We start from the raw sequence: 27,168 nt of genomic DNA, 5'->3' as shown, positions 1-27,168 counted from the left end.
ACTCCAGGCTTAATACAAACAGAAAAAAATTTTTTTCAAAGAGATTAAAAATTTAAATTGGATTTAACTCGCTATTTCACAACTCAAGATTCTATAGAAATATTATATGAATATACAGTTCTCTTATATGCAAAAATAAAAGATGGAAGATTTTAGCATAGTACAATTAAAAAGGACTCACTTTTCATGTAATATTTTTGGCTAAGTATTTTTACTGATTTTATTCAGAGAGAGTTTCCCAAAACAGATATTGTCCCTATTCTTCCTGGGAATTCCAGTAAATTAATTCTCAGGCTGCTGGAAAGAAGGAAAAACATACAGTAGTTCTTCTCAGCCTCAGAACCCAATCTCCAGTTTTGCATTTGGAATTCTCCCTTTGTTTTTTTTCTTAAAAAAGATTGTTTTCTGTCTCCAAGTGTGCTTAGTAAGATGTGTTGACTCAGCTGCTTTTAGCCTGCTCAATAAATAAATCAATAAATAAATAATCATTGAGGCCATTTCAGCAATTCCAAGAAGGCTCCACACCCATTTGCACCATTCAGGTGACCCTGAGGACACAGATAAACCTCAAAGTGGCCTTAACAACTCTAAAAGGATGCAAATGACCAGCTGTTTGCAAGGAATATAAATCCTTCCATTCTCCACCATCCAGTCAGAACTGAAGAAGCTTCTTGGATAAGAAGCGAAACATCTTCAAAGAAAAACAAAGTCCAGTTGCCTCTTGAAAAAACATCTCTGGGACACACAAACCTGGATGTAGTCAAGTTCCTAAATCCTCCATGTTCCTGGAAACTCCTGGCTTTCAGAGATCCAAGGGATTTTATTAAGTCTGCCTAATAATTCCCTAGGGACGCGGTGGCTCAGCGGGTTAGGACGCTGAGCTTGTCGATCAGAAGGTCGGCAGTTTGGCGGGTCGAATCCCGAGTGCCGCGTAGCAGAGTGAGCGCCTGTTACTCGTCCCAGCTTCTGCCAACCTAGCAGTTCGAAAGCACGTAAAAATGCAAGTAGAAAAATAGGGACCACTACGATGGGAAGGTAACAGCGTTCCATGCGCCTTTGGCATCTAGTCATGCCGGCCACATGACCACGGAGACGTCCTCGGACAAGCGCTGGCTCTTTGGCTTTGAAACGGAGATGAGCACCGGCCCCTAGAGTCGGAAACGACTAGCATGCATGTGCGGGGGAACCTTTACCTTTACCTTTACCTAATAATTCCCTTCCTTTCTCTTCCTTGAATAACTAGTGTTTTCCTTGTTGCTATGTAAACATTCTTTCAAGTTAACAGACATTTACTTGTAAGTAGTACCTGCTGACTACAACTCACTCTTTGTTCCTTCCTTTACCCCCGTATCTATTCATTCTTGACAAGGTAAGCTTTTCCTTGATTCTTTATTCTTTATTCTTTTGGTTTTGATCTTAATTTAAATACCTGTAATTCTCCAGCTTATATTTCAGACAAATGGTTGCCCAATCTCTTCTTAAAAACCTCTTTAAAAGAACATCTAAAACTGTTTTATTGACTAGCCTTCAATTGCAACAATCACAACAACTTGTGGAAAGTCCTAAAAGACCCAGATTTCCAACACATCTGGAGCCCAGTTGTGTGATTTTTTTAATTGCAGTATTACAACTTTTTTCAAGATTGAAAGTATCATTTTGAAAGAACTGTAGAAACTCAATAGCAACAAGAACTCATTTTCTAAGTCAGTAGCAATTATGGGGATCTGTGAGTAAGAAAGCAAGGAGATATAAATGATGAATGTATGTTCTTATATTGAAAGACAAACCATGTCACTTGACATAATTGTGTCCAACTTCAAGTATGAATGTCTGGGGTTTACATCATAATGTTTTATTTTTTTTCACCAGTTATATCCAACATATATAGCATTTGTAATTTTGCAATTAATTTTTGTACTAGGAGGAAGAAGCAATATACATGGGCTGGCGGAGGGGGAGGAGGATAAATTGGCAACTGCAGTGCTGCTTTCATCACAGTTGTGGAGTCCTAATGCAATCCATGCTTTCTTTTTTTACATGCATTGCAACGTTGAATGCACCAAAGCGGGAGAGCTTTCACAGCTACACTGCTTTCTCATTCTGATGAAAGAGGTAAGATACTGTAGAAATCACTAGAAACACAAAATTTCATTTGGTTACTGAACTCATTCTGCAACAGTAGTCATTCCAAAGGGAACTAATTCTTAATTTGTTTATTCACTGAATTTCTGCTGCACTACTTTGTTTCTTCAAAAGTCAAGGAGGCCAGCAGTGATAAAAAATGTAACTAAAGCAAGCTTTAAACCATTAAAATAAGGATTAAAATTAAAAATTACAATGCAAACACATGGAGGAATATATACATATATTATCAACATCATCGTAAATATGAAAGAGTATTGAGCCAAGTGCATCTCCTCTAGGTCTAGGGAGTGCATTTCACAGCCTAGAAGCTATAAAGTTAAAGTCAAGCTTCTGGGGGTGAAGGATCCTCAAAATGCCGACTCCAGAGGATCTAAATCAGTAATTGTCAAATATTTGGCCTGAAGACTTATTTAAATTCCCAAAATAATTGAGGACCCTAAAGAGCTTTGGTTTTATATGCTCTCTCTCTCTCTCTCCCTCCCCCCCCCCCCCTCTCTCTCTCTCTCTCTCTCTCTCTCTCTCTCTCTCTCTCTCTCTCTATATATATATATATATATATATATATATATATATATATATATATATATATATATATATATATATATATATATATAGACTGTACTAGAAGTTAAAACTAAGAAATTTTAAAGTATGTGTTTAATTGACTTTGCAGACCTTGCAAAAATATCTCAAGGACCCCCAGGGATCACCAAACCACACTCTGGGAACTTCTACTCTCAGTAGAAAGGCTCAGAGTAGAAGAGGTAAATCCTTTAAGAGTTAGAATTGGGGCTCAAGCTGTTAAAGCTTTAAAAATCAATATTAGTGTCTTTATTTTGCCCACAAGGCAACCAGTAGGTCAGGGGTCTTCAAACCTGGCCCTTTTATGACTTGTGGACTTCAACTCCCAGAATTCCTCAGCCAGCATGCACTCTGGCTGAGGAATTCTGGGAATTGAAGTCCACAAGTCATAAAAAGGCCAAGTTTGAAAAACCCTTCAGTAGGTGGTCCAGGCATTATGTGCACTTTGTAAATGTAAATTAGGATCCATATTTCACAATCATGTATTTAATTTTAATTGTTCAAGCTGTTCTGTGAATAATGCCCTTATGGCACTTTTATTACACAGGTACATCAACCTCCTCTCCATACAGTGAGCCATTTATGCCAAGTTTCAAAAGATTGCGTAGAGACTTCTCCATCTCCTGATTTTCTGCCATCTAGATGCATAGTTGATCACATATTAACTAGGAGCTTATAAAGTAGGAGGTTGTTTCTTAATTCTTATTTGAGCTTTAATGGAAATTGGCCTTTTCCCCACTCCCACATAAATATAACCATGAACATGTCCTGGCAATGTTTTTTTTGTTTTTGTTTTTTTGCCATGTCCTGATGACATTGCCTTTATTGTCCTCAGATCATGACTTAAAACATCATTAGCTACTGTGCAATATTTTCTCACTTATTCTGGCACTGCCAAGGACATTTGCAAGCTATTTGACTTCGACATCCAGTTAGATTGACTTAGTGTTCTTCAATCCTGGAAAACTTTAAGATGTGTGTGCCTGGGGAATTCTGGGAGTTGAAGTCCACACATCTTAAAGTTGCCAAGGTTGAAAAGCATTGCCTTAGAGCACGGGTATCAAACTCGATTGTGTCGTGCGACATATTGTGATGTATGTTTTTTGCCTTTGCAGAGCCGGGGTGGGCATGGCCTGTGTGTGATGTATCCAACCCACGGGCCGCCAGTTTGACACCCCTGCCTTAGAGGGACACCACATAACTATAGTAATTAGGAACAACAGCAGAAGAGGGATTGCAATGGGGGTAGTAAATTTCTCAACATGATTTTCTGCTAACCAAGGAGAGAGATGGAGAACAGCTCATCAGTGGGGAAGCGTCTACAGAGTCAAAATAAAAAGCAGCTCTTTTGTTTTGGAAAAGAGGAAAATTTAAAAAAGTCCCTAGGTTCCTACCCAATAACTAATACATACAGTAGATGGAAAGCCTTTGGCCAGGTATTGCTAAGCTACAGCTCCCAACATCCCTGGCATAAACAGACATAAACAACTGTGTTGTTGCTGAACAGTATTAGGGAATGAATTGTAAACCAAGGAGATGAATGCTTTGTTGAAAACAGTAAGTCTTCTGTGTCTTTAAATGTTACATAACAGGAGCTGAACCTGCCGCTCTTTCCCCACCACCCAAGTCCTTGCTAGACAAAATCTTATTGATTTCCTAATTCTCTGCTAAGCAGCTTGAAGAAGGGAAACCTCTTAGAACAAAGAGTTCCCAAAGTTGGAGCAAAGCTTTTGTACTAACTCCCCACCACCACCAATCTGGGGACAAGGGGCAATGTGACCTCCTGGCTATGGATTTCAACTTTGGATACACCCTGCAGTCTGAAAGCCCTTATCTTAATTGAAAGTAAATAGTTAAATGAAACTGTTTTCCTGCTCCAAGTAGGTGATGAGTAGATTACTGCCATTAATAATGATAACTCATTATTAAAGCAATGGTGATAGCAGAATTCATTATTATAGTACATGCACTGTTCTCTAAAGCAACTTTGTAGCAGATAACACACAACAGCAAATGGCAAGGGTCGTTTGTGTTATATTTGCACTCCTGCCACTTTAAAAGTAAATCTTACTGTTTGATGAGGCTTACTCTCTAGAAAGTAAACCTAGGTGGGCAATTACGCCCACCTAGGTTTACTTTCCATTGTGCTTGAAGGAGGTTGCTTACATAAAGGAAAGGGGGAGGGGAGTACTGTAGCCTCGGTTTCCATTACACTGCAGAAGCGACAGTAATCACAATTTTTTGGCAGGTTTTTTTTTTCTTCATTTCCTTGTTGTTGTTGTTAGCTGCGAAGTCGTGTCCGACCCATCGCAACCCTATGGACAACATTCCTCCAGGCCTTCCTGTCCTCTACCATCTTCTGGAGTCCGCCTACTGCTTCAGTGACTCTATCCAGCCAACTCATTCTCTGTCGTCCCCTTCTTCTATTGCCCTCGATCTTTCCCAGCATTAGGCTCTTCTCCAGTGAGTCTTTCCTTCTCATTAGGTGGCCAAAGTATTTGAGTTTTAGCTTCAGGATCTGGTCTTCTAAAGAGCAGTCAGGGTTGATCTCCTCTAGGACTGACCGGTTTGATCGCCTTGCAGACCAAGGGACTCGCAGGAGTCTTCTCCAGCACCAGAGTTCAAAGGCCTCAATTCTTTGGCACTCAGCCTTTCTTATGGTCCAACTTTCACTGCCATACATTGCAACTGGGAAGACCATAGCCTTGACTATATGCACTTTTGTTGACAGGGTGATGTCTCTGCTTTTTAGTGTGCTGTCTAGATTTGCCATGGCTTTCCTTCCCAGGAGCAAGCGTCTTTTAATTTCTTGGCTGCAGTCCCCATCTGCGGTGATCTTGGAGCCCAGGAAAATAAAATCTGTCACTACCTCCATTTCTTCCCCATCTATTTGCCAGGAATTGAGAGGGCCAGATGCCATGATCTTGGTTTTCTTAATGTTAAGTTTCAACCCAACTTTTGCACTCTCCTTCTTCACCCGCAACAAGAGGCTCTTTAGTTCTTCTTCACTTTCTGCCATTAGAGTGGTATCATCTGCATATCTTAGGTTGTTGATGTTTCTTCCAGCAATCTTAATTCCAACTTTTGATTCATCTATCCCTGCCTTTCTCATGATGTGCTCTGCATATAAGTTAAATACGGAAGGCGACAGTATACAGCCTTGCCGGACTCCTTTCCCAATTTTGAACCCATCAGTGGTTCTGTGTCCAGTTCTCACTTTCTGCCATTAGAGTGGTATCATCTGCGTATCTTAGGTTGTTGGTATTTCATTTCCTTCGCTCGCTCTTACTCGAAGGAAAGGGCTCGTTTAGGGGGCGCCTTGCTCAACCTGACGAACTTTTTAAGAGGCCAGGGACCTCTTGGGTATTAAAATCCACACACCTGAAAAAGTTCAGGCGGTCGAGAAAGGCTGCCCCTGCGCGTAAACATCGTATTGCGGGAAGAGGCTTAACGGGGGCCCGCTTAAGCAGACGGCAGCATCTCCCCCCTGCAAAGTTTGCCTCGCAGGAGGAGGGCATCTTTTCCCTCCTCCGCCTTGTATCTCCCAGGAGCCCAAAGCAAGAAGAAGCAGGTGTTGAGGGGGACACACACACACACACACACACACACACAGAGAGAGAGAGAGAGAGTCCCAGGAGCCCAAAGCAAGAAGAAGCAGGTGTTGAGGGGGACACACACACACACACACACAGAGAGAGAGTCCCAGGAGCCCAAAGCAAGAAGAGGCAGGTGTTGAGGGGGACACACACACACACACACACAGAGAGAGAGAGAGTCCCAGGAGCCCAAAGCAAGAAGAGGCAGGTGTTGAGGGGGACACACACACACACACACACACACACAGAGAGAGAGAGAGAGAGAGAGAGAGAGAGAGAGAGAGAGAGAGAGAGAGAGAGAGAGGCTCTCCCGCCCAGGAGCTTCTGCCCACTTTCCTTCTCGGCGCGGCAAGAGAAGGAGCTCCTGCCTGGGTGCTGGCGGCGGCGGCGGCTGCTTCGCCTGCACTTCCCGCTCTGCCCGCCGTGCCTCCTGCAGCACCCGCGGTAGTTGAGGCGCCCGCGCCTCCAGCTCCTCTTTCTGGTTGTCTCGAGCTCGGCTGCCCGCGGCAGCCGCGGCTCCGCTCCTTTCTCCTCAGCCCAGAGTCACTCCCCGCCGCTCCCCTAGTGGGAGAGGGCGGGGAGGGTTTGAAAGGCGCCCGCCGGGAGACGAAAGCCGGGTCTACTTCCTCCACGGAGAGGGAGGGGTGACCTGCCAGCCTGCCTAAGAGCCAGGAGGGCCTCGGAGCTGGAGGAAAGGGGGGTGCGGGCGAGGAAGGTAAGCGATTCCCCTTGTACCCGGTCCCTTCGTCTGCCACCACCACCACCCCGGACGCCGCGTCTTTCTGTGCTCTCCTGTTCCTTCCCCCCCCCCCCGCCTCAAGCTTCTTGGAATTGCCCTCTCTGAAGTCCATTCATCCCTGTTCTTCCTCTCTGCCCTTTTTGAGCTCTGGGCGGTCTGTCCTTCTGGCCGCTCGCTCCTGAGGGAATGTGTCCCTATGTGTCCCTTTGGAGGAAGGCGTCGAGGTTGGGGCGAGTCCTTGGAGGGCCAAGGGCTGCGGAAGGAAACATCTCCCCGGTTGCAATTGTTCGCGGGGGTCGGAATGAAGTGGGGCCGGCCACCTTCTTGCCCTTATTTCGGAAAAGCACCCGCAAAAGAGTCAAGGTGGTTATTTAGACTCTTGCTTTAACCCAGGGGTCTTCAAACTTGGCCCTTTTATGACTTGTGGACTTCAACTCCCAGAATTCCTCAGCCAGCTTTGCTGGCTGAGGAATTCTGGGAGTTGAAGTCCACAAGTCATAAAAGGGCCAAGTTTGAAGACCCCTGCTTTAACCTATCTGCGGCTTTCCCCTCCAGATCTGGCTTTGACCTATACAGGAGGGTTGTTTTTTGGGGGTGTTTTTTTTTTTTTGCAATAATGAGTGACAGGAAAAGTACCTTTGCAGATTTTCTCCTATACTCTGCTTTGAAATCTGTTCGAAGCAGGGAAGCTGAAATCAATACCGAGCAACATGATGGCTTAAGATAATTTGGCTCAGATATTTGCCTTGAATAAGTAAACAGAAACTTAACTTGGAGGGTGGAATTTTTTTTTTTTTTGGACTGGTTGGAAGAAATGTACAGTAACTTGGTGATGGTTGGGAAATTAAACATGCTCTGCTATGGTTAATATAGCAAGAGATCAGTGCTGATGATAATGCTCTGGAAGTTATGTTGAAACAGTCTGATGCTACTTACGTTGAACACCCAAACTCCTTGTCACGCATCAGAATAATCTGTCTCAATTTTGATGAGCATTTGTTTAGGTTTGAAGTATTTGCTGCCCATTAATCCAGACCTATATAAGCTTAAAGCAATTTGAGTTCGAACAGACTGGTGAAAGCAATTTGATAAAAAAGATGTTATCTTAATTCAAAAGATTTGCTTTGTTTGAGAATCTGCATTGTTTTTAGTTTTTGAGTCATGAAAGTTATTTTCATGTCTTTGGGCTAATGACGATATTAAAAATATTGTAGACTACTAATTGTTAAAAATGAGTGCTTCATCCAATAGATTTGTGATACATTTGATTTACTCTCTCTTACACTGTGAACGCAATATTCAATTTGGGGGTAACTGTTCTACACAAAAGTTGAACTTTTAATTTATCAACTGAATCATATAATACTTTGCCAATAGGAAAATTCAACTGTATTCATTTGTTTTATTTAAAAAAACTTGCAGAGTTGTAACAACTTGTCACATGAACTAATGAAATGAATTAGGTTATTGTTTATACTGAACAAGCTAAAAATCTCAAGGCAAAAACTTGAGTTAATTAAAAAAATAAACCTGTGCTAAAAACTTGAGCCAAAAAAATTGACTATACATATATAATTGAAGTACAATTATTTTAAATATCTGTTTCAATATTTCTATTTGGGTGTGAGCATACCATAAAAGTTGGTAAAATGTACCAGTTTGTTTACAAACCTAAATATTATTTAAAAGAATTACAGTTTATATAAATCATTGTAGTGAAGTGTAATGCAGTTTATGGCTTATTTTCATGATTAATTCTTAACGAGCACTGAAATCTAAAAGGAATTGATGGCACAAAGCATTCTAGTATGATTCATCAAGTTCTAATTAGAAATCACTTTCAAAAGAATTGGTGGGCTTACTATAAGAATTTTATATAGTATGGTTGACATTTACTTGATCTTAAATATACATTTTATAAAGATAGATTTCTAGGTCATCAGAACACACAACATTCCCAGTATACATTCATTCTTCTTGAACACATAATATATCCAGTATACATTTGCTCCTCTTGGACAAAATCCACAAGTACCAGTTAGGCATGGCACTAGTGACTTGAAGAGTCTGATGTTCCTTCTTTTATTGGAGTGAGAAAAAGTTTGGTCTTTTTTTAAAAAAGTCTGAAAAAAGGTTGGATTTTAATATCACCTCCAAAAGCTTCTGATGAACAGCTAGAATCTCCAAAAGAAGTCCATATACTGAACTAGAGAGAACATGTGATTCATAACAATACAGAACAAGTAAGGTCACAGCTATTAGCATGAAAAATATCTGTCAGACTGTCCTACCCCCTTTACATAGATGATCTGAATGTGTATAGCAAAACACCATCTGAAACAGAATAGTTGCTCAAAGCTGTATGTATACAGCTAAGACATTGCAGTGGATTTTGGGCTGGACAAAAGGATCACCCTCACCATCAACAGAGGTAAAATTGAAATAATTTATGAAAATAACTCAAGAATCTGGATGAAGGCCACTACAAATACTTGACCATCCCTCAAGCTGAAAACATCTAGCGCAGTGAAGTCAAGGAGAAGGCTAGAAGTGAATACATCATGAGAGTAAAGAAGTTCTTCAAATTCAGTGGACAAATACTATCAAGGCATCTAATACCTGTGCAATTCTAGCAGAAAAAGAGATCTGACAAAAGTAGGGAAGTTGAAGAAAGAGAGAGAGCCCAATTCTGGCAGCACAAGATCAAGTGTTAAGAACAAATGCACATAAAGCCAAGAATTGAGGAGACAGTAACAGATAGCAAATGCTATCTTTGCCAAGATGTTGTAGAAACAGTGGACCACCTACTTAGTGATGCAGGAAGATTGCACAGACTGATTACAAACAACATCAGGACACAGTAGCAAGAATGGTGTATTGGAATATCTTCAGGAATACCATTTTATTACAAACAACTGGTGGAATCACAAAATGTACAAAGTAATAGAAAACTAAAATGCTCTGGGACTTTAGAATTCTAACAGAGAAGCATCTGCCACATAACACTCCAGACTTAAAATTGTTGATAAGAAAGAAAAAAAAGTATCCTTATACTGGACGCTGCAATACCTGTACACAGTAGAAGAGAAGAGAACCACAGAAAATTACAAAATGCAAAGATCTGCAGATAGAACCGGAATGATTGTGGCAAAAGAAAGCAAAGATAGTGCCAATAATAATAAGTACCTTGGACATACAGTAATTGTAAAACATCTGGAGCACCATTGGCAATGATAAAATTGTGATCAGTCAATTGCAAAAGGTAGCTTTACTTGGAATAAGTTATATCCTGTGACATTCTAGGTAATCTTTATTTAAGGACCATTCATTTAGCAACTATTTGAAATTATGCTGCTGAATGAAGGAAAGTTATAAACTTTTTAGCGTCTTGGGTGGCCACACTTATAACTGCTGGGGTTGCTGCAACTCTCATTGCCTATTTTTTTCCTGGTATCAGCAGGGAAAACAATACTTGGTTGCAATACTGGGCCTTGGCCTAAAATAGAGGCCCGGGGCCTTCAACAATTTCAGCCAGTTTCCAGCATCCCAGGCCTCAATGTCAGCCCTAGCACTGCTGCTTCTACTCAGAAAGGACACCTTGCACCATTCTTCAATACACCTGAGGAATCTGCACAATTATTCCCTTCACTCAGTGGTTCTGAGGATGCTGCTTACCTTCTGGCATTTTTCCTCCTGCTTTTAAGAGGCCCATATGACCTATCTGACGCAGCCTCCTGTCACACCAGGCCTTCTTTCCTGAAATCATGAAAGCCTTCAGAAGCCTTTGAAGTGTCAGGCCATGTAGGCCTCTCAATAGGAGAAAAATGCCTGAAACTCTGGGTGAAACAAGCAATACATGATTTCGTACAGCTTCCTTTGGAGAATTGTTTATGACAGTTGGTGACAAATGCTGGGCTGTGGTAGATCCAACTGAGAAACGGGAATATAAAATCATATGTTTAGTCTTTCCCTGTTGTTACTGCATTTGAGATTAATTATAAACAATTGTAAATGAAGCTCTTGAAAAATGTATGTTAAGATGCATATGTTCCTCTAAATAGCATTTTAACATAGCTTCTCTTGTGAGAGGTTAGATTGTTACTTTGATAGTGGAACAGTTGAGTAATGTGACCATCATAAATATGAATCAGTTGCCAAGCATCTGAATGTAAATCACAAGACCCTGGAGATTCTGCAACATTCCAGCTGATCAGTGCTTCTTCTGGGCTCAGCAGACATGCCGGGATCAGCGCTGAGCTCCAGCTGGAGCCTGGCGCTGATCCTGGCGCTTCCACTGAGCCCTGACAGCCCCGAAGAAGCACTGATCCTGGCGCTTCCGCTGAGCCCTGACAGCCCTGCAGCTCCAGACGTCTCTCGCTCAGGCTTGTGTGGTGCTGCCACTGGTTCAGCTCATTCCCCTCCCCCGCTACCACTTTTCTAGGATGGTCGCATACCACCTGCCAGGTGCCAATGTACCACAGGTGGTACCCATACCACTGGTTGAAAAGCCCTGTGTTATAGAGATGATTCCAGATTTTTTTTTCTGGACTGCTGGGATTTTTGGTTTACTTTGGAGGGTTTTAGTCAGTGTGTGTGCTACAGTGATGCCACATCATTGTAGTAGTCTGTAATACTGTAGTCTATTGGTGGCTTCTGAGATGTTTTTGATATATAGCAATATTATCCTTATCGCAGCTTGTGTTGGTTGTGCTATATTGGGTCAAGCACTTTTTGATAAAGTTACGTGGGTATTCATTTTGTTGGAAGATATTGTATATATGATCTATTTCTTTTTCTGATGTTCAGGGTTGCTGCAGTGTGTTTGGGTTCCTCTAAATAGCATTTTAACATAGCTTCTCTTGTGAGAGGTTAGATTGTTACTTTGATAGTGGAACAGTTGAGTAATGTGTGAGTAATTGCCAAGTCTCACTTTTTTGGCATTTAACATAATGTTCCTAAGACCAGGTATTGGGGTAGGAGAACATTATAGAACTGTATTATATGCAGATCCAGAGTATATGCTACATAGCTTTACAATGCAGCTAATAAACGTGGCTCCCAGTTTTGTTATGGGGAAGAGTAAATCTCATAATATCAAATCCTATACAGAGCTCAAACTGGGTCCTTTTGTTTTTTTCCTTCTTAGCCTGGGTTATTAAAAGGCCAGACATCTACTTAGTCAAAGGATATGGAGTACCAACTGGAGGACAATAGGATACCAAATAACAGCAACAGCAGGTTTTTAAGAGTACTTTGAGAGCCAACCAAATATTTCACATTTCCCACATTCCCTAGGTTGAGAAAGGACTTGAGAAAAGTGTTTGAGGTTGAGGAAACTGTCAAAGAAGCCACCAGCAAGCAGCCCAACCAAAGAATCTCTAAGACCACCCCCACCAACACTTACAGAGCAAGCCATTAGAATATAAAGTGACAACAAACCACACCCCTTACTATCACTAATGATGTTACCTTGTTTGGGTAATGAAACCTCTACAAGAAAACAAGGAAGCTCAGAGAACATCCAGGACCCCTCAGAAAGGACTTTGAGCACAACATAGTGCATTGTCATCGGTGCTTCTTCTGGGCAGATATTCCAAAATCCTCTAATCCAAATGAATTGGTGGTTTGGAGAAATTGAAATACTTCTCCATGTATTCCTGCATTTCAATTTATACAAGAGCAAATGGAATTCTTTTATTTTTTTTCTTTTCTGTGATGGTATTCTGGACAAACATATTTATTACAGAAAGCTCCACTTTCTGACTCTGTTTGCTTTACAATATTATGATTAAATTCTAGTTGCTACAGTTAAAATGGGTCATAAAACACTGAATCCTGATTATTGTGCTTTTATATGTTTTTATGTTTTTTCCCATGGATATGGATATATGTGTGTGTGTGTATGTATATGTGTATGTATGTATGTATATATGTACGTATGTACATACACACACACGCTAATTCTGAGCAGATACTGTTACTGGAAAGTTTTTTTATTGCTTGGAAATGTTCATTAATCTGTAAAGGTAAATATAAATATTTCTCTTTTTAAACCAACAGAAAACTGTAACTTGAAGATGGTTGGGCTAGGAAACAGTCGTCGTGGGATAAAATCACCACCTCTTTTAGTAGCAGCACTTGTGGCTTGTATAATTGTTCTGGGATTTAATTACTGGATAACAAGTTCCCGTAGTGTTGATTTGCAGGTATTGCTCTTTTGTTGGTTTTCAAAATGAGTGAATCAGTGTGTATGCTTTAATATTTTAAAATATTGGTTTTTATTTCTACACTGTGGAGCACTGTGGAGTAATTATATCTTAAAAAACATTTGGAAGTTGGCAAATAAGCAAATAAGGAAGAAGAAAAGTACCTGGTAAAAGATTGCATCCTGTTCGACTAGGATATAAGATAATTTTGTACCAGGGATTAGTAAGTAGTGTGGTGCTCTTGAGCATTGTGGTATCAAAGATGTCACTAGGCAGCACTGTGTTGACATTTAATGTTTCATGAGATTCTTATCATTTACTGGCACCTATAACATTTCACAATACTGGCTACTGCCTGAAAAAACTATGTGGCATAACTTTAGACTAATTTATATGATTGAAAATATTTTCAGTTTACTCTGTCTCCACATTATATGTGATGTGTGTATGCAAACAGGCCAGTGGCTTTCTTATTTTAACTCAGTGGGTGGAATTAATTGTAAGGTTCTTGGTTCTGCTATCTCATGGTTTCTGTTCCCCCCAATCCTTGACCTATTTTGCCTCTTAGACTGCACAGATCCACCTATGTTCCATGACAGCATTTTTCTGGGCCTCTTTATCTTTCTGAAGCATCATTATACCAGTACCTTTTTCACACAGATTGCACTAGATTGCATTTCATAGTAACAGAGTAGTCTCCCAACGCTAAGTATAAACATTCAGGCAGACCTGAATAGCATTTGAACTGCAGGAAAAAAAAGTCGTTGGATTATATAACCCATGTACATTGTGCATTTTTAATACTCTGGTAAATGTGTAACTATTAAAATAAAGTTGTGCAATTATTCTTAGCTATAAGAGGTGTGCATGCATACATAGAAAATTAGCCCTGTTCCTGTCAAAAAGCTTATTAATCACTCTTTTCAAACGAGGAAATAGAGGCCAACTGATTTTTCCCCCCTAAAAATATCTTCACTTTGCCCCTGATCAAAGATGAAAGTTGGGTATGGCAGAACTAGTTATACAGCTTTTAAGACACTCCTTTACTAGATTGGATAACTCTGTATAGAAAATGCAGCAAGTCTATTAATGCAACAAGAAAAAAGATTACCTTCTCTCCATCAGTTTCTGCTAGTAGCAGGTATGTTTTGTGCTCTGAGCCAAATAATGTATTTCCTCCCAGTTACTATCCTGAGGATTAAAAACTACGAAGAATATTTTTCTCACCATCCTTTCTCTGTCCATGTTTTCAAATTCTGTGATTCCCATTCAGCTAGTGAATTAAAGAATTCATAAGCATTTCATAGTAATCTCTCTATGTGTGCATATAGTATTTTGCACTTTAGAGAAGTAAAATAGCTTTAAATAAACACTGTTTAAATAAACAGTGCAGCATTTCCACTGTAAATGAATGTTTTGTTCTGTCAATTGCCCAATACTTAATATACATTCTTCAGCTGTTCCTTGTATTAAACTTATGAGACTAGTCATCTAGCCTGGTGAAAAGCAGTGGCCATATCTGCCATGGTTATACAGCCAACTCCAGTAGATATAGTGATATGATGACAAGTAGCTACTGTGTCATGGCTCAATCTATAAAATTGCTCCAGCTGCATGTGATACAGTATATGACTCAAAAGCAGAAGTATAGAATTTTGGATTTGTTTTGAAGACACAGAAAGGAAAAACATGTATTTGTATATGTGGATATTTTTAAAAATCTTTTCCTCTTAGAATCATTTAATGGAACTAGAAGGCAGAATGCGCAGGGCAGCTGCAGAAAGAGGTGCTGTAGAAATGAAAAAGAATGAATTCCAAGGAGAACTAAAGAAACAGAGGGAACAGATTGACAAAATCCAGTCTATGCATGATTTCCAGATAGAAAATATCAACAAAATACACAGAGATGAAAAGGTAGAAGTTTTTTTCTTTTCATTTTTGGGACTTTATATAAATGTTCAATTAGTATTGTCTGTTTTTGCATAAAGGAAAGGGCTTTGTTGATAAAAAAATTAACATGTAGTTTCTTGGGGTAACTTTTGAAGAAATTGTGAAAATAGTGTGGGAATTCAGAATTCTAACATAAAATCTGTCTTTCATGTTGCAGAGAATATGAGTCTGATAGCCTTGTTGAATTTACCAACCAATTAGATTAACACTTTCAACAATAACAACTTGTTTAACTATAGTATTTGCCCTCTTCCTCTTTGTTAAATAGATTTATAAGCAGTAATCCATTGCAAACACAGGAAAACTAGAATACTCCAGAAAGCAGTAATTCACCATTCTTATAATCATTTCCACTCCAGTAAAACTCCCAGCAGTTCATAGAATTTACATCAAAACAACGAAACCAATAGTTGATGAAAGGAATTGTGAAGGGATAGAGCCATTACCAAAGAGCATTAATTCACATAGGAAAATGCATAGCATCATCAAACTCTGAACGTATTGCCTGGGAAGTTGGTTCTATCGGAAGGGAATGATCCTGAATGAATCCTGGCGTTAAGCTGTGAAGGATTTTATAGGTAGTAATCAGCACTTTGAATTGTACATCAGCAACCAGTGCAGTGCGACAAAACTGGTGTTGAATGGTTAGGAATTGCTGTATTTTGCATCAGTTGCCGCTTCAAGGGCAACTTTGTGCAAAATGCCCCATGCAGAATTCTAGTAGTCAGTCATAACTGGGATAGAACATGAATTATAGTCACTTAGAGCTTTTTACTTGAGGAAGGTCTACAACTGATGGCCCAGCCAACGTTTGTGCAGAGTCTCCCTAGTCATGATCTTTACCTGCAGAACATTCATTTCCTTAAAATCAACAAAGTGTTGCTGCTGTTTTTTCATAATTTTAATCAAACTAACCTTAAATACAGAGTATATCAGATAGGCATAACCTACTAGTTTCTTCCAAAAACCAGGTAGCTTTGAATTACCGTATATACTTGAGTATAAGCCGAATTTTTCAGCCCACTTTTTGGGCTGAAAAATTCCACTTCGGCTTATACTCCAGTCAACAAAAAAAACTGCGCGGAGGAACGGAGACCTGCCGACGTTTGGGGAGGTTTGGGCGCCTCCCCAAACCTCCCCAAACCTCGGCAGGTCTCCGTTCCTCCTGCCGACCTTTGGGGAGGTTTGGGCGCCTCCCCAAACCTCGGCAGGTCTCCGTTCCTCCGCGCAGACCTGCCGACGTTTGGGGAGGTTTGGGCGCCTCCCCAAACCTCGGCAGGTCTCCGTTCCTGTTTGGGGACGTTTGGGCGCCTCCCCAAACCTCGGCAGGTCTCCGTTCCTCCGCGCAGATCTGCCGACCTTTGGGGAGGTTTGGGCGCCTCCCCAAACCTCCCCAAACCTCGGCAGGTCTCCGTTCTTCCTGCCGACCTTTGGGGAGGTTTGGGCGCCTCCCCAAACCTCGGCAGGTCTCCGTTCCTCCGCGCAGACCTGCCGACGTTTGGGGAGGTTTGGGCGCCTCCCCAAACCTCCCCAAACCTCGGCAGGTCTCCGTTCCTGTTTGGGGAGGTTTGGGCGCCTCCCCAAACCTCCCCAAACCTCGGCAGGTCTCCGTTCCTCCGCGCAGACCTGCCGACGTTTGGGGAGGTTTGGGCGCCTCCCCAAACCTCCCCAAACCTCGGCAGGTCTCCGTTTCTGTTTGGGGAGGTTTGGGCGCCTCCCCAAACCTCCCCAAACCTCGGCAGGTCTCCGTTCCTCCGCGCAGACCTGCCGACGTTTGGGGAGGTTTGGGCGCCTCCCCAAACCTCCCCAAACCTCGGCAGGTCTCCGTTTCTGTTTGGGGAGGTTTGGGCGCCTCCCCAAACCTCCCCAAACCTCGGCAGGTCTCCGTTCCTCCGCGCAGACCTGCCGACGTTTGGGGAGGTTTGGGCGCCTCCCCAAACCTCCCCAAACCTCGGCAGGTCTCCGTTCCTGTTTGGGGAGGTTTGGGCGCCTCCCCAAACCTCCCCAAACCTCGGCAGGTCTCCGTTCTTCCTGCCGACCTTTGGGGAGGTTTGGGCGCCTCCCCAAACCTCGGCAGGTCTCCGTTCCTCCGCGCAGACCTGCCGACGTTTGGGGAGGTTTGGGCGCCTCCCCAAACCTCCCCAAACCTCGGCAGGTCTCCGTTCCTGTTTGGGGAGGTTTGGGCGCCTCCCCAAACCTCCCCAAACCTCGGCAGGTCTCCGTTCCTCCGCGCAGACCTGCCGACGTTTGGGGAGGTTTGGGCGCCTCCCCAAACCTCCCCAAACCTCGGCAGGTCTCCGTTCCTGTTTGGGGAGGTTTGGGCGCCTCCCCAAACCTCCCCAAACCTCGGCAGGTCTCCGTTCCTCCGCGCAGACCTGCCGACCTTTGGGGAGGTTTGGGCGCCTCCCCAAACCTCCCCAAACCTCGGCAGGTCTCCGTTCTTCCTGCCGACCTTTGGGGAGGTTTGGGCGCCTCCCCAAACCTCGGCAGGTCTCCGTTCCTCCGCGCAGACCTGCCGAGGTTTGGGGAGGTTTGGGCGCCTCCCCAAACCTCCCCAAACCTCGGCAGGTCTCCGTTCCTGTTTGGGGAGGTTTGGGCGCCTCCCCAAACCTCCCCAAACCTCGGCAGGTCTCCGTTCCTCCGCGCAGACCTGCCGAGGTTTGGGGAGGCGCCCAAACCTCCCCAAAGGTCGGCAGGAAGAACGGAGACCTGCCGAGGTTTGGGGAGGTTTGGGGAGGCGCCCAAACCTCCCCAAACAGGAACGGAGACCTGCCGAGGTTTGGGGAGGTTTGGGGAGGCGCCCAAACCTCCCCAAAGGTCGGCAGGTCTGCGCGGAGGAACGGAGACCTGCCGAGGTTTGGGGAGGCGCCCAAACCTCCCCAAAGGTCGGCAGGAAGAACGGAGACCTGCCGAGGTTTGGGGAGGTTTGGGGAGGCGCCCAAACAGGAACGGAGACCTGCCGAGGTTTGGGGAGGTTTGGGGAGGCGCCCAAACCTCCCCAAACGTCGGCAGGTCTGCGCGGAGGAACGGAGACCTGCCGAGGTTTGGGGAGGCGCCCAAACCTCCCCAAAGGTCGGCAGGAAGAACGGAGACCTGGGGAGGTTTGGGGAGGCGCCCAAACCTCCCCAAACGTCGGCAGGTCTGCGCGGAGGAACGGAGACCTGCCGAGGTTTGGGGAGGTTTGGGGAGGCGCCCAAACCTCCCCAAACAGGAACGGAGACCTGACGAGGTTTGGGGAGGTTTGGGGAGGCGCCCAAACCTCCCCAAACGTCGGCAGGTCTGCGCGGAGGAACGGAGACCTGCCGAGGTTTGGGGAGGTTTGGGGAGGCGCCCAAACCTCCCCAAACAGGAACGGAGACCTGACGAGGTTTGGGGAGGTTTGGGGAGGCGCCCAAACCTCCCCAAAGGTCGGCAGGTCTGCGCGGAGGAACGGAGACCTGCCGAGGTTTGGGGAGGCGCCCAAACCTCCCCAAAGGTCGGCAGGAAGAACGGAGACCTGCCGAGGTTTGGGGAGGTTTGGGGAGGCGCCCAAACCTCCCCAAACAGGAACGGAGTTGCCGAGGTTTGGGGAGGTTTGGGGAGGCGCCCAAACCTCCCCAAACGTCGGCAGGTCTGCGCGGAGGAACGGAGACCTGCCGAGGTTTGGGGAGGTTTGGGGAGGCGCCCAAACCTCCCCAAACAGGAACGGAGACCTGACGAGGTTTGGGGAGGTTTGGGGAGGCGCCCAAACCTCCCCAAAGGTCGGCAGGTCTGTGCGGAGGAACGGAGACCTGCCGAGGTTTGGGGAGGCGCCCAAACCTCCCCAAAGGTCGGCAGGAAGAACGGAGACCTGCCGAGGTTTGGGGAGGCGCCCAAACCTCCCCAAACAGGAACGGAGTTGCCGAGGTTTGGGGAGGTTTGGGGAGGCGCCCAAACCTCCCCAAACGTCGGCAGGTCTGCGCGGAGGAACGGAGACCTGCCGAGGTTTGGGGAGGTTTGGGGAGGCGCCCAAACCTCCCCAAACAGGAACGGAGACCTGACGAGGTTTGGGGAGGTTTGGGGAGGCGCCCAAACCTCCCCAAAGGTCGGCAGGTCTGCGCGGAGGAACGGAGACCTGCCGAGGTTTGGGGAGGCGCCCAAACCTCCCCAAAGGTCGGCAGGAGGAACGGAGACCTGCCGAGGTTTGGGGAGGTTTGGGGAGGCGCCCAAACCTCCCCAAAGGTCGGCAGGAGGAACGGAGACCTGCCGACGTTTGGGGAGGTTTGGGGAGGTGCGCGCGATCCTGGAAGCACCGAAGCCTCGGCCGCGCGCAAGTCCTCGGTAAGCTCCGGGCGGTCACTTGCTTCGCGTCTCCTGAGGGAAGGGGGGGCGACTGGAGCGGGCGTGTTTCCTCGCCTGCTGGGTGCCGCGATTTGCCCGGGGAACGCGCGGGCCCGAATGGCAGCGTGGAGCGAGGAAGCGGACAGCCAGGGCTTCCCCGAGAGCCGCGGCCACACAGGGTATTCCTGTGTATTCAGGCTTGCAAAATGGCGGATCGAGCCTCTGCTGGCGGCAGAGGCTTGCAGAACGGCGGATCGGCTTATACTCGAGTCAATAACTTTTTCCAGTTTTTGGGGGTGAAATTGGGGGTCTCGGCTTATACTCGAGTCGGCTTATACTCAAGTATATACGGTATAGCTATTGGCAAATCTGCCTTGTCTTTAACATAGGCTGGAATGCTTATGTAGTTTTCAGTTTTCAGATAGTGTTTATTCATTTTTCACAAGTCTCTCCCTGTATAGATTAAGCCATGCTCTGTATTTTTAAAATAAAAACATAAAATTATCAACATGCTGTTTCTGTATCTGAAGTCCTCTTCTGAATTTGCATAGAAATCCAATACAGCCCACAATTAATTAATGCTAACTGTGACATAATCCCCTTACAAACACACGTGTTACTTGAAGAAAGTTTATCCATTCCTAAATTAGTTATCTAGACAATTTTACACAGATTTTACTCAGAACATTTCCAGGAAGCAGTCCTGTACGATCTGCTTGCAAGCTAGGCCAAGAATTGCAGACACCTATTGAAAGATTTGCTTTATATGATAACTAAATACTAACTGTATGTCTTTTCTTTTTTTACATGAGCAAAGATTTATTAAAAATTAGGTTATATTAAAAAGCAGATAATGCAATACATATTTTGAATTTGATTATTTTTTCCACTTGCCTGAGTTAAATTTGTTCTAATAATGTTGAGTTTGTGTCACAGCCTATTTCTGATACAATCTTCAGAGCTGGCAATTCTAAATGAATAATGTAGATAATGTGTAGATGAATAATGTAATTAGAAATAAAATTGATTCAAGATATTTTACAGTGTGGAAGAATAAAATATTGGTGGAATTAATTGTAATTAGTTGTTATTTGAGGTAAATTGAGAATTAAATGATGAGAAAATACAGCTTCAAAATACAGATTCAAAATTAAATCAAGATTTTGGTACTATTCCAATATAGACTTCTGAAGTACATATCCAGACTATAATCTTTGTTCTTTTTAATCTATTTCAGTTGCAAAAAGAAACAAATGCCACTTTCCAAGGATTAGTTAACATTTATATGCTAATAGGAGAATATAGAAAGTAAATGTTGAAGGCTTGAAATAAAATCTAGACTTAATTACAGGCAGAGGAAACTATTTCAAAATAGTTCTGTTAAATTAATTATGTGATTTGTCACACTGACTCATTTACTCTATGATTTAAGGCTGGATCTAATATTTTTCAACCATGAAACTTCCCCTTTTTCTTTATTATAGGAAACATTATTAAATAACATCACAATAAATGAACAACTGATCCAGAATCTTCGAGGTAAATCTCAGTAAAGTATCATCACTGCAACTTTTTTCTGTATTTACTGATACATTTTTTCCCCATTTCAAAACAGTAAAAAAGACACCAGAGAATATAGGTTCAGAATGTTAACCTAATATATAATTTGTCTGAAATTGTATAGGGTTTCCTGCCTGAGGAGGGGGTTGGATTAGAAGATCTCAAAGATCCCTTCCATCATCATCATCATCATCATCATCATCATCATCATCATCATCATCATCATCATTATTATTATTATTATTATTATTATTATTATTATTATTATTATTATTATTATTATTATTATATAGTCAACCAGATGTTCAGACTGGAGTTGGCATTTTTGTCTACCTATCGAGTCCCTACAAAGGACCTAGGATAGGCAGATGTGGATGTTTGATGGTATTATAGATATTGTCGCAGGATGGAAGCAGTTCCTAGTAAGCCAGGGGTGTCAAACTCAATTTCATTGAGGACCGCATCAGTATTGCGGTTGCCCTTGGGGGGCCGGCTGGGTGTGGCCAGGGTGGGCGTGGCCTACTGGGTGGGCATGGCTGGAGTGCGTATGGCCTACTGGGTGGGCATGGCCAGCTGTACATCATTTGTGTTAAGGGTGCCTATGGGGGGCTGGGCAGGAGTGGGACAAATCTGAGGGTCTCTGGCAGAAGGAGATGGGACCAGGGAAGTGCCAAGGCAAGGTCCACCAGAGGAGCCTCACTGTTCCTCTCAGGCCATGTGGGGGAGGGGGGCTGGGTGGTGGCGCGGAGGTCAAATGCCTAGCCCAGCCCTCAAGCACCCACGGCACTAAGCCCAGCCCCACTTCCCCAAGGGGGTGCCCAGCTGCATTTACCTCCTCAAGGCTGCTGCTGCTGTGCTTGCTCTCCTTAGCCAGGTTACTCATGACGGGTACGAGGGCAAAATCAAGAGGGAGGCCCATTCCCTCTCCATGTGAGGAAACCTGGCTTTGTATCCAAAGCTTCCTTAGCAATAGGATGGGAGACACCCCATGATAGGCCAGGAGGAGGGGGCAAGGGGATGGTGAAAGGGCAGCAGGGCAGGACAAAGGTAGGACTTCCCTCAGACCTTCCTTCTCCTTCCTTCCAAAGAACAGAGTGGTGGGAAAATATTTGAAATGAGGGAGGGAGAAAAACAGGCAAGAAACACAGCTGGGGAAGTGTCATCCTTTGTGAGGAATGAAGAAATGCACCATTGCCTGGAAATGGCCAGCACATGGCCCTCGCCTGTTTCACATATCCAGCTTGGTGGGCTCTATGGGAGGGGATGCCATGAGCAGCGTGAGAGTCAATGTTACCTGCGCAATGCTGCTCAGCCCCTAGTCTGCCTGGTTTTGGCAGGTAGTGGGGTCCTCTATTCACAGTGCCGAGAGGCTGAGCCGGGTGGCATGAATCTGAAAAGAAGCACAATGCTCCCCAACCCCTAGCCTGCCCAAAGTAGGCAGGGCCATGTGTTGTCCATTTCCAGGCGTTGGTGCATTTCTTCATTCCTCACAAAGGGTGATACCTCCCCAGCATGCGCCGAGGGGGCAGTGCCGACACGGCACGGGCCGGTTCCTCGCTGTTTCCAGATGGCCTTGTGGAGCTAAGACTGAATGTATTTCAGCATAGATGACCACCATGAAATTGTACGTTGGCTCCTGGCCAGCCTGGGCCAGGGCCAAGACAGCGGGGGCCGTTCCCTTACTGTTTCCAGGATGGCTTTGCGGGCCACATGAAACCACTTCACGGGCCGCATCCGGCCCCCGGGCCTTGTGTTTGACATGTCTGTAGTAAGCCTTTTGCAATTGCCTAATGGCAAATTTGTCAGTGCCAATGGTATTCAAATGGTGCTCCAGTTGTTTTGGGATTGCACCCAAGCTGCCTATTACTATTAGTACTATCCTTGCTTGCCTTTGCCACAATCATTCTATTTCTATTTGTAGGTCTTTCTATTTTGTTATCTTCTCCAGTTGTTGTTGTTGTTGTTGTTGTTGTTATTATAATTGGCTGAAGAAAGGAACTTGAAATACAATACATGAAGAAAAAATTTCAAGGCTACTCTTGAAGGACCATATATTACTTTGTTTATTCCTTAAAATACAAAGATTTTGTGATATATTGATATCATTCCAAATAGATATCAGTAGGGGATATAAGGAAGCAAGTAATGTCTCCTGCATTGTGACCTCATGCAAATATCATTATATAATATAGTTCATGCAATTTGTATAATTTATGTCATTTACATGTGTCTTGTCACCATGGCTTCCTGTGAAAGCATGTGGAGCAGTGTATAGTTAAACATTTGTGTGCAGAAAACTAAAATATCAACCTACTAAACCATACTGATTCAAGTAAATTGTTACAATATTAAAAGCTTAAATGATAAAAACTGGAAGTAATTGGAAATACTTTACTGGTTTTCAGTGTAGAAGCAGACAATATTATATATTTAATATATGTGTGAGTAATGCTGGGGATATATTTTTCATATTTTAAAAAATGCATATAAAGGTTACTGTTCCAATATCCATTTTTCTTGTGTAAAAAGAAAAAAAGGAGAGAGATAAAAACTAATTCAGGAGAAAGTTGGAAGACAATCATGCAATTGTACGTTTAAGACTGCAGTCAGAAACATATAGAAATAAAATGGACTTTCTTTTAGATAAATTGGATTATTCAGCATAGGTCTGGCAGCCTGAGCAAATAGGCTTTATTTAATCTAATTATTATGGACAAGTCTCTCAGTGAGAAAAAAAATCTTTGCTCTTTCATACCTTTTTATATATTTTTTCTCTTTTATTAAAAATAAAAATGTTGCTGCAGAGAATTTGAAAAAATTGCAGAGCAAATGTGAAAAGCTTGAATTAGATGTCAACAGCTTGCAGAATAATCAGACTAACCTCCAGAGAAAATTTTCATTTGACATGTAAGTTTGCATTAATCAGTTGTTTTTATATTCAAAATGAGTACAAATCAATTTTTATTAAGTCTGAATATGAATAATATGCATAAAGGTGAAACTCGAAAAATTAGAATATCGTGCAAAAGTTCATTTATTTCAGTAATGCAACTTAAAAGGGGAAACTAATATATGAGATAGACTCATTACATGCAAAGCAAGATACTTCAAGCCGTGATTTGTCATAATTGTGATAATTATGGTGTACAGCTCATGAAAACCCCAAATCCACAATCTCAGTAAATTAGAATATTGTGAAAAGGTGCAATATTCTAGGCTCAAAGTGTCCCACTCTAATCAGCTAATTAAGCCATAACACCTGCAAAGGGTTCCTGAGCCTTTAAATGGTCTCTCAGTCTGGTTCAGTAGGAATCACAATCATGGGGAAGACTGCTGACCTGACAGTTGTGCAGAAAACCATCATTGACACCCTCCATAAGGAGGGAAAGCCTCAAAAGGTAATTGCAAAAGAAGTTGGATGTTCCCAAAGTGCTTTATCAAAGCACATTAATAGAAAGTTATGTGGAAGGGAAAAGTGTGGAAGAAAAAGGTGCACAAGCAGCAGGGATGACCGCAGCCTGGAGAGGATTGTCAGGAAAAGGCCATTCAAAAGTGTTGGGGACTTTCACAAGGAGTGGACTGAGGCTGGAGTCAGTGCATCAAGAGCCACCACCCACAGACGGATCCTGGACATGGGCTTCAAATGTCGTATTCCTCTTGTCAAGCCGCTCCTGAACAACAAACAACGTCAGAAGCGTCTTACCTGGGCTAAAGAAAAACAGACCTGGTCTGTTGCTCAGTGGTCCAAAGTCCTCTTTTCTGATGAGAGCAACTTTTGCATCTCATTTGGAAACCAAGGACCCAGAGTCTGGAGGAAGAATGGAGAGGCACACACTGCAAGATGCTTGAAGTCCAGTGTGAAGTTTCCACAGTCTGTGTTGATTTGGGGAGCCATGTCATCTGCTGGTGTTGGTCCACTGTGCTTCATTAAGTCCAGGGTCAACGCAGCCGTCTACCAGGAGTTTTTGGAGCACTTCATGCTTCCTTCCGCAGACGAGCTTTATGGGGATGCTGACTTCATTTTCCAGCAGGACTTGGCACCTGCCCACACTGCCAAAAGCACCAAAACCTGGTTCAATGACTGTGGGATTACTATGCTTGATTGGCCAGCAAACTCGCCTGACCTGAACCCCACATAGAGAATCTATGGGGCATTGCCAAGAGAAAGATGAGAGACATGAGACCAAACAATGCAGAAGAGCTGAAGGCCGCAATTGAAGCATCCTGGTCTTCCATAACACCTCAGCAGTGCCACAGGCTGATAGCTTCCATGCCAGGCCTCATTGAGGCAGTAATTTATTTTATTTTTTTTATTTTAATTCCATTTATATCCCACCCTTCTCCGAAGACTCAGGGCGGCCCAAACCAAGTACTGAGTACATATGCATGCTTATACTTTTCAGAGGTCCGATATTGTTCTGTGTACACTCCTTATTTATTGATTGCATGTAATATTCTAATTTTCTGAGATTGTGGATTTGGGGTTTTCATGAGTTGTACGCCATAATCATCACAATTATGACAAATCACAGCTTAAACTATCTTGCTTTGCATGTTATGAGTCTATCTCATATATTAGTTTCCCCTTTTAAGTTGTATTACTGAAATAAATGAACTTTTGCACGATATTCTAATTTTTTGAGTTTCACCTGTATATGGAAGCAAGTCCTATTGAAGTCATGATGTTTCAGAAGGAAGCTATACTTGCACTATGGGTTACTACATCTAAACATTTTACTTAAATGATTCATGAATTCTGGTATTTGAAGTAATACATTTTCTGTGGCTGTGAATCAAACATGCAAGAAATATGCATGATTTGCATATTTAAAATGAAAGTTGATTTGGTTGATCTTAGCTATATTCGTACCATTAGGAAGGTGAGTGCAAAAGAAGGAAAAGAGAAGTCAAAGAGGGATTGGAAAAAATTTTCCTTTCTCATGTAAAGTAGGCTTCATGTGTTCCTCAGCTATCTAAATTAGCCGAAAGGGGGCTCAGTAAATCTTGATTTCTGATCTTTCCAAGGCTGCAATAATAGGATAATAATCCTGTTGTCAGGATAAGCCACAGATCAACATATAGAGAGTCCAAGATACCTACTTTATTCTGCCTATTATATAGGAATCTCTCCAGACTGCCAGCCTTTGGGAACAGTTAAATAAGGCTCTATGGAGCTTGGGGTGGGGAGAGTTGTCAGTCCTGGATCTTTTGTGGGGCCTCCTCCCTGCCTGCCTGGGTGTTTCCCAACATTGACAAGAAGCCTTTAAACTACAATAAATGATTGGCAGGCTATGTTCAGATTATTTACGATGTTTGCCTTCCTTTAATGAATTCAAGGCAGTACTGTATGCTCTGTTCCCTCCCATTCTTCCACTTTCAATTTTATTGTCACAACAACACTAATGTAAATAGCACTGTATCTCAGAAGATAGTGACTGGCCAAAAGTCACTTAATAAGCTTCTTGGCTGGGTAGTAATTTGAACTGAGTCTCCCCATTTCCTACCAAAGAGTAACCATAACATGTTGGTTAGTGGATTATAGATTGTGTATATTGTTTGTTCTATATTTGGTTCTTTGCTTCAAGGTCAAAGTGTCTTAATAAGATGGAGGAACTGAAGGAACAATGTGAAGAAAAACCAAAACTATCACCAGAAGAAAGCAAGATACAACAAGAAAAGAAAAAAGAACTTACTACAGATATATCAGGAAAACAAGTATGATTGTAATGCTTTTTATAGATAACTTACAGTTTTATATAAACTGAATAATCTCATTTTTCAGAACAATATACTAGGGTTGAACCCAATAAACCCCATCTCCCCTGGCAAGATGGTGTGGCTCTGGGTTTGGGTTTATTTGGTCCATACTAATTGCCATCTTTGTTTTTGTATGGAGTCATACTGCCTCATGTAGACCTGGTATATAATCTTGGGTTCTCCTAGACTCGTGACTCTTGTTCAAGGAAGAGTTGGCAATTGTGGCCAGGGGATTCTGTGCACTTGTAGGTTATAGGTCAGTTATGGCCTTTCAGGGCAAGGTGTGTTACGGGTCCCCTCTCTTACAATCTGACCCTGAAGTACTATCTTGATG

At 43.2% G+C, this 27,168-nt stretch overlaps 1 protein-coding gene across 12 annotated transcripts in view; it reads left to right on the top strand.

Annotated features, from left to right (window-relative positions):
• The first annotated feature begins 2,093 nt into the window (after positions 1 to 2,093).
• The window catches only part of GOLM1 (golgi membrane protein 1), a 47,710-nt gene continuing 22,635 nt past the window's right edge, over positions 2,094 to 27,168 (top strand). For 11 of the 12 annotated variants that reach the window (XR_014491648.1, XR_014491649.1, XR_014491650.1 and 8 more), the window contains exons 1-6: positions 2,094 to 2,112; positions 13,123 to 13,268; positions 15,003 to 15,182; positions 21,002 to 21,056; positions 23,882 to 23,984; positions 26,663 to 26,792. Coding sequence is in view for 3 of the 12 variants with exons in the window: in XM_083355872.1 (XP_083211998.1) it covers positions 13,140 to 13,268; positions 15,003 to 15,182; positions 21,002 to 21,056; positions 23,882 to 23,984; positions 26,663 to 26,792 (597 nt within the window). In the remaining 9 variants the exon portion in view is untranslated. Of the gene's footprint in view, positions 2,113 to 7,406; positions 7,426 to 13,122; positions 13,269 to 15,002; positions 15,183 to 21,001; positions 21,057 to 23,881; positions 23,985 to 26,662; positions 26,793 to 27,168 lie in introns of those variants that run through there. The other variant, XM_083355873.1, reaches the window with a different exon arrangement.

Source organism: Vipera ursinii (genome assembly GCF_947247035.1).
Source record: "Vipera ursinii genome assembly, chromosome: 2".
In the NCBI taxonomy this organism is placed as follows: domain Eukaryota; kingdom Metazoa; phylum Chordata; class Lepidosauria; order Squamata; family Viperidae; genus Vipera; species Vipera ursinii.
The sequence above is the reverse complement of the archived record's forward strand: the minus strand, read 5'-3'. Positions and strand labels throughout refer to the sequence as shown.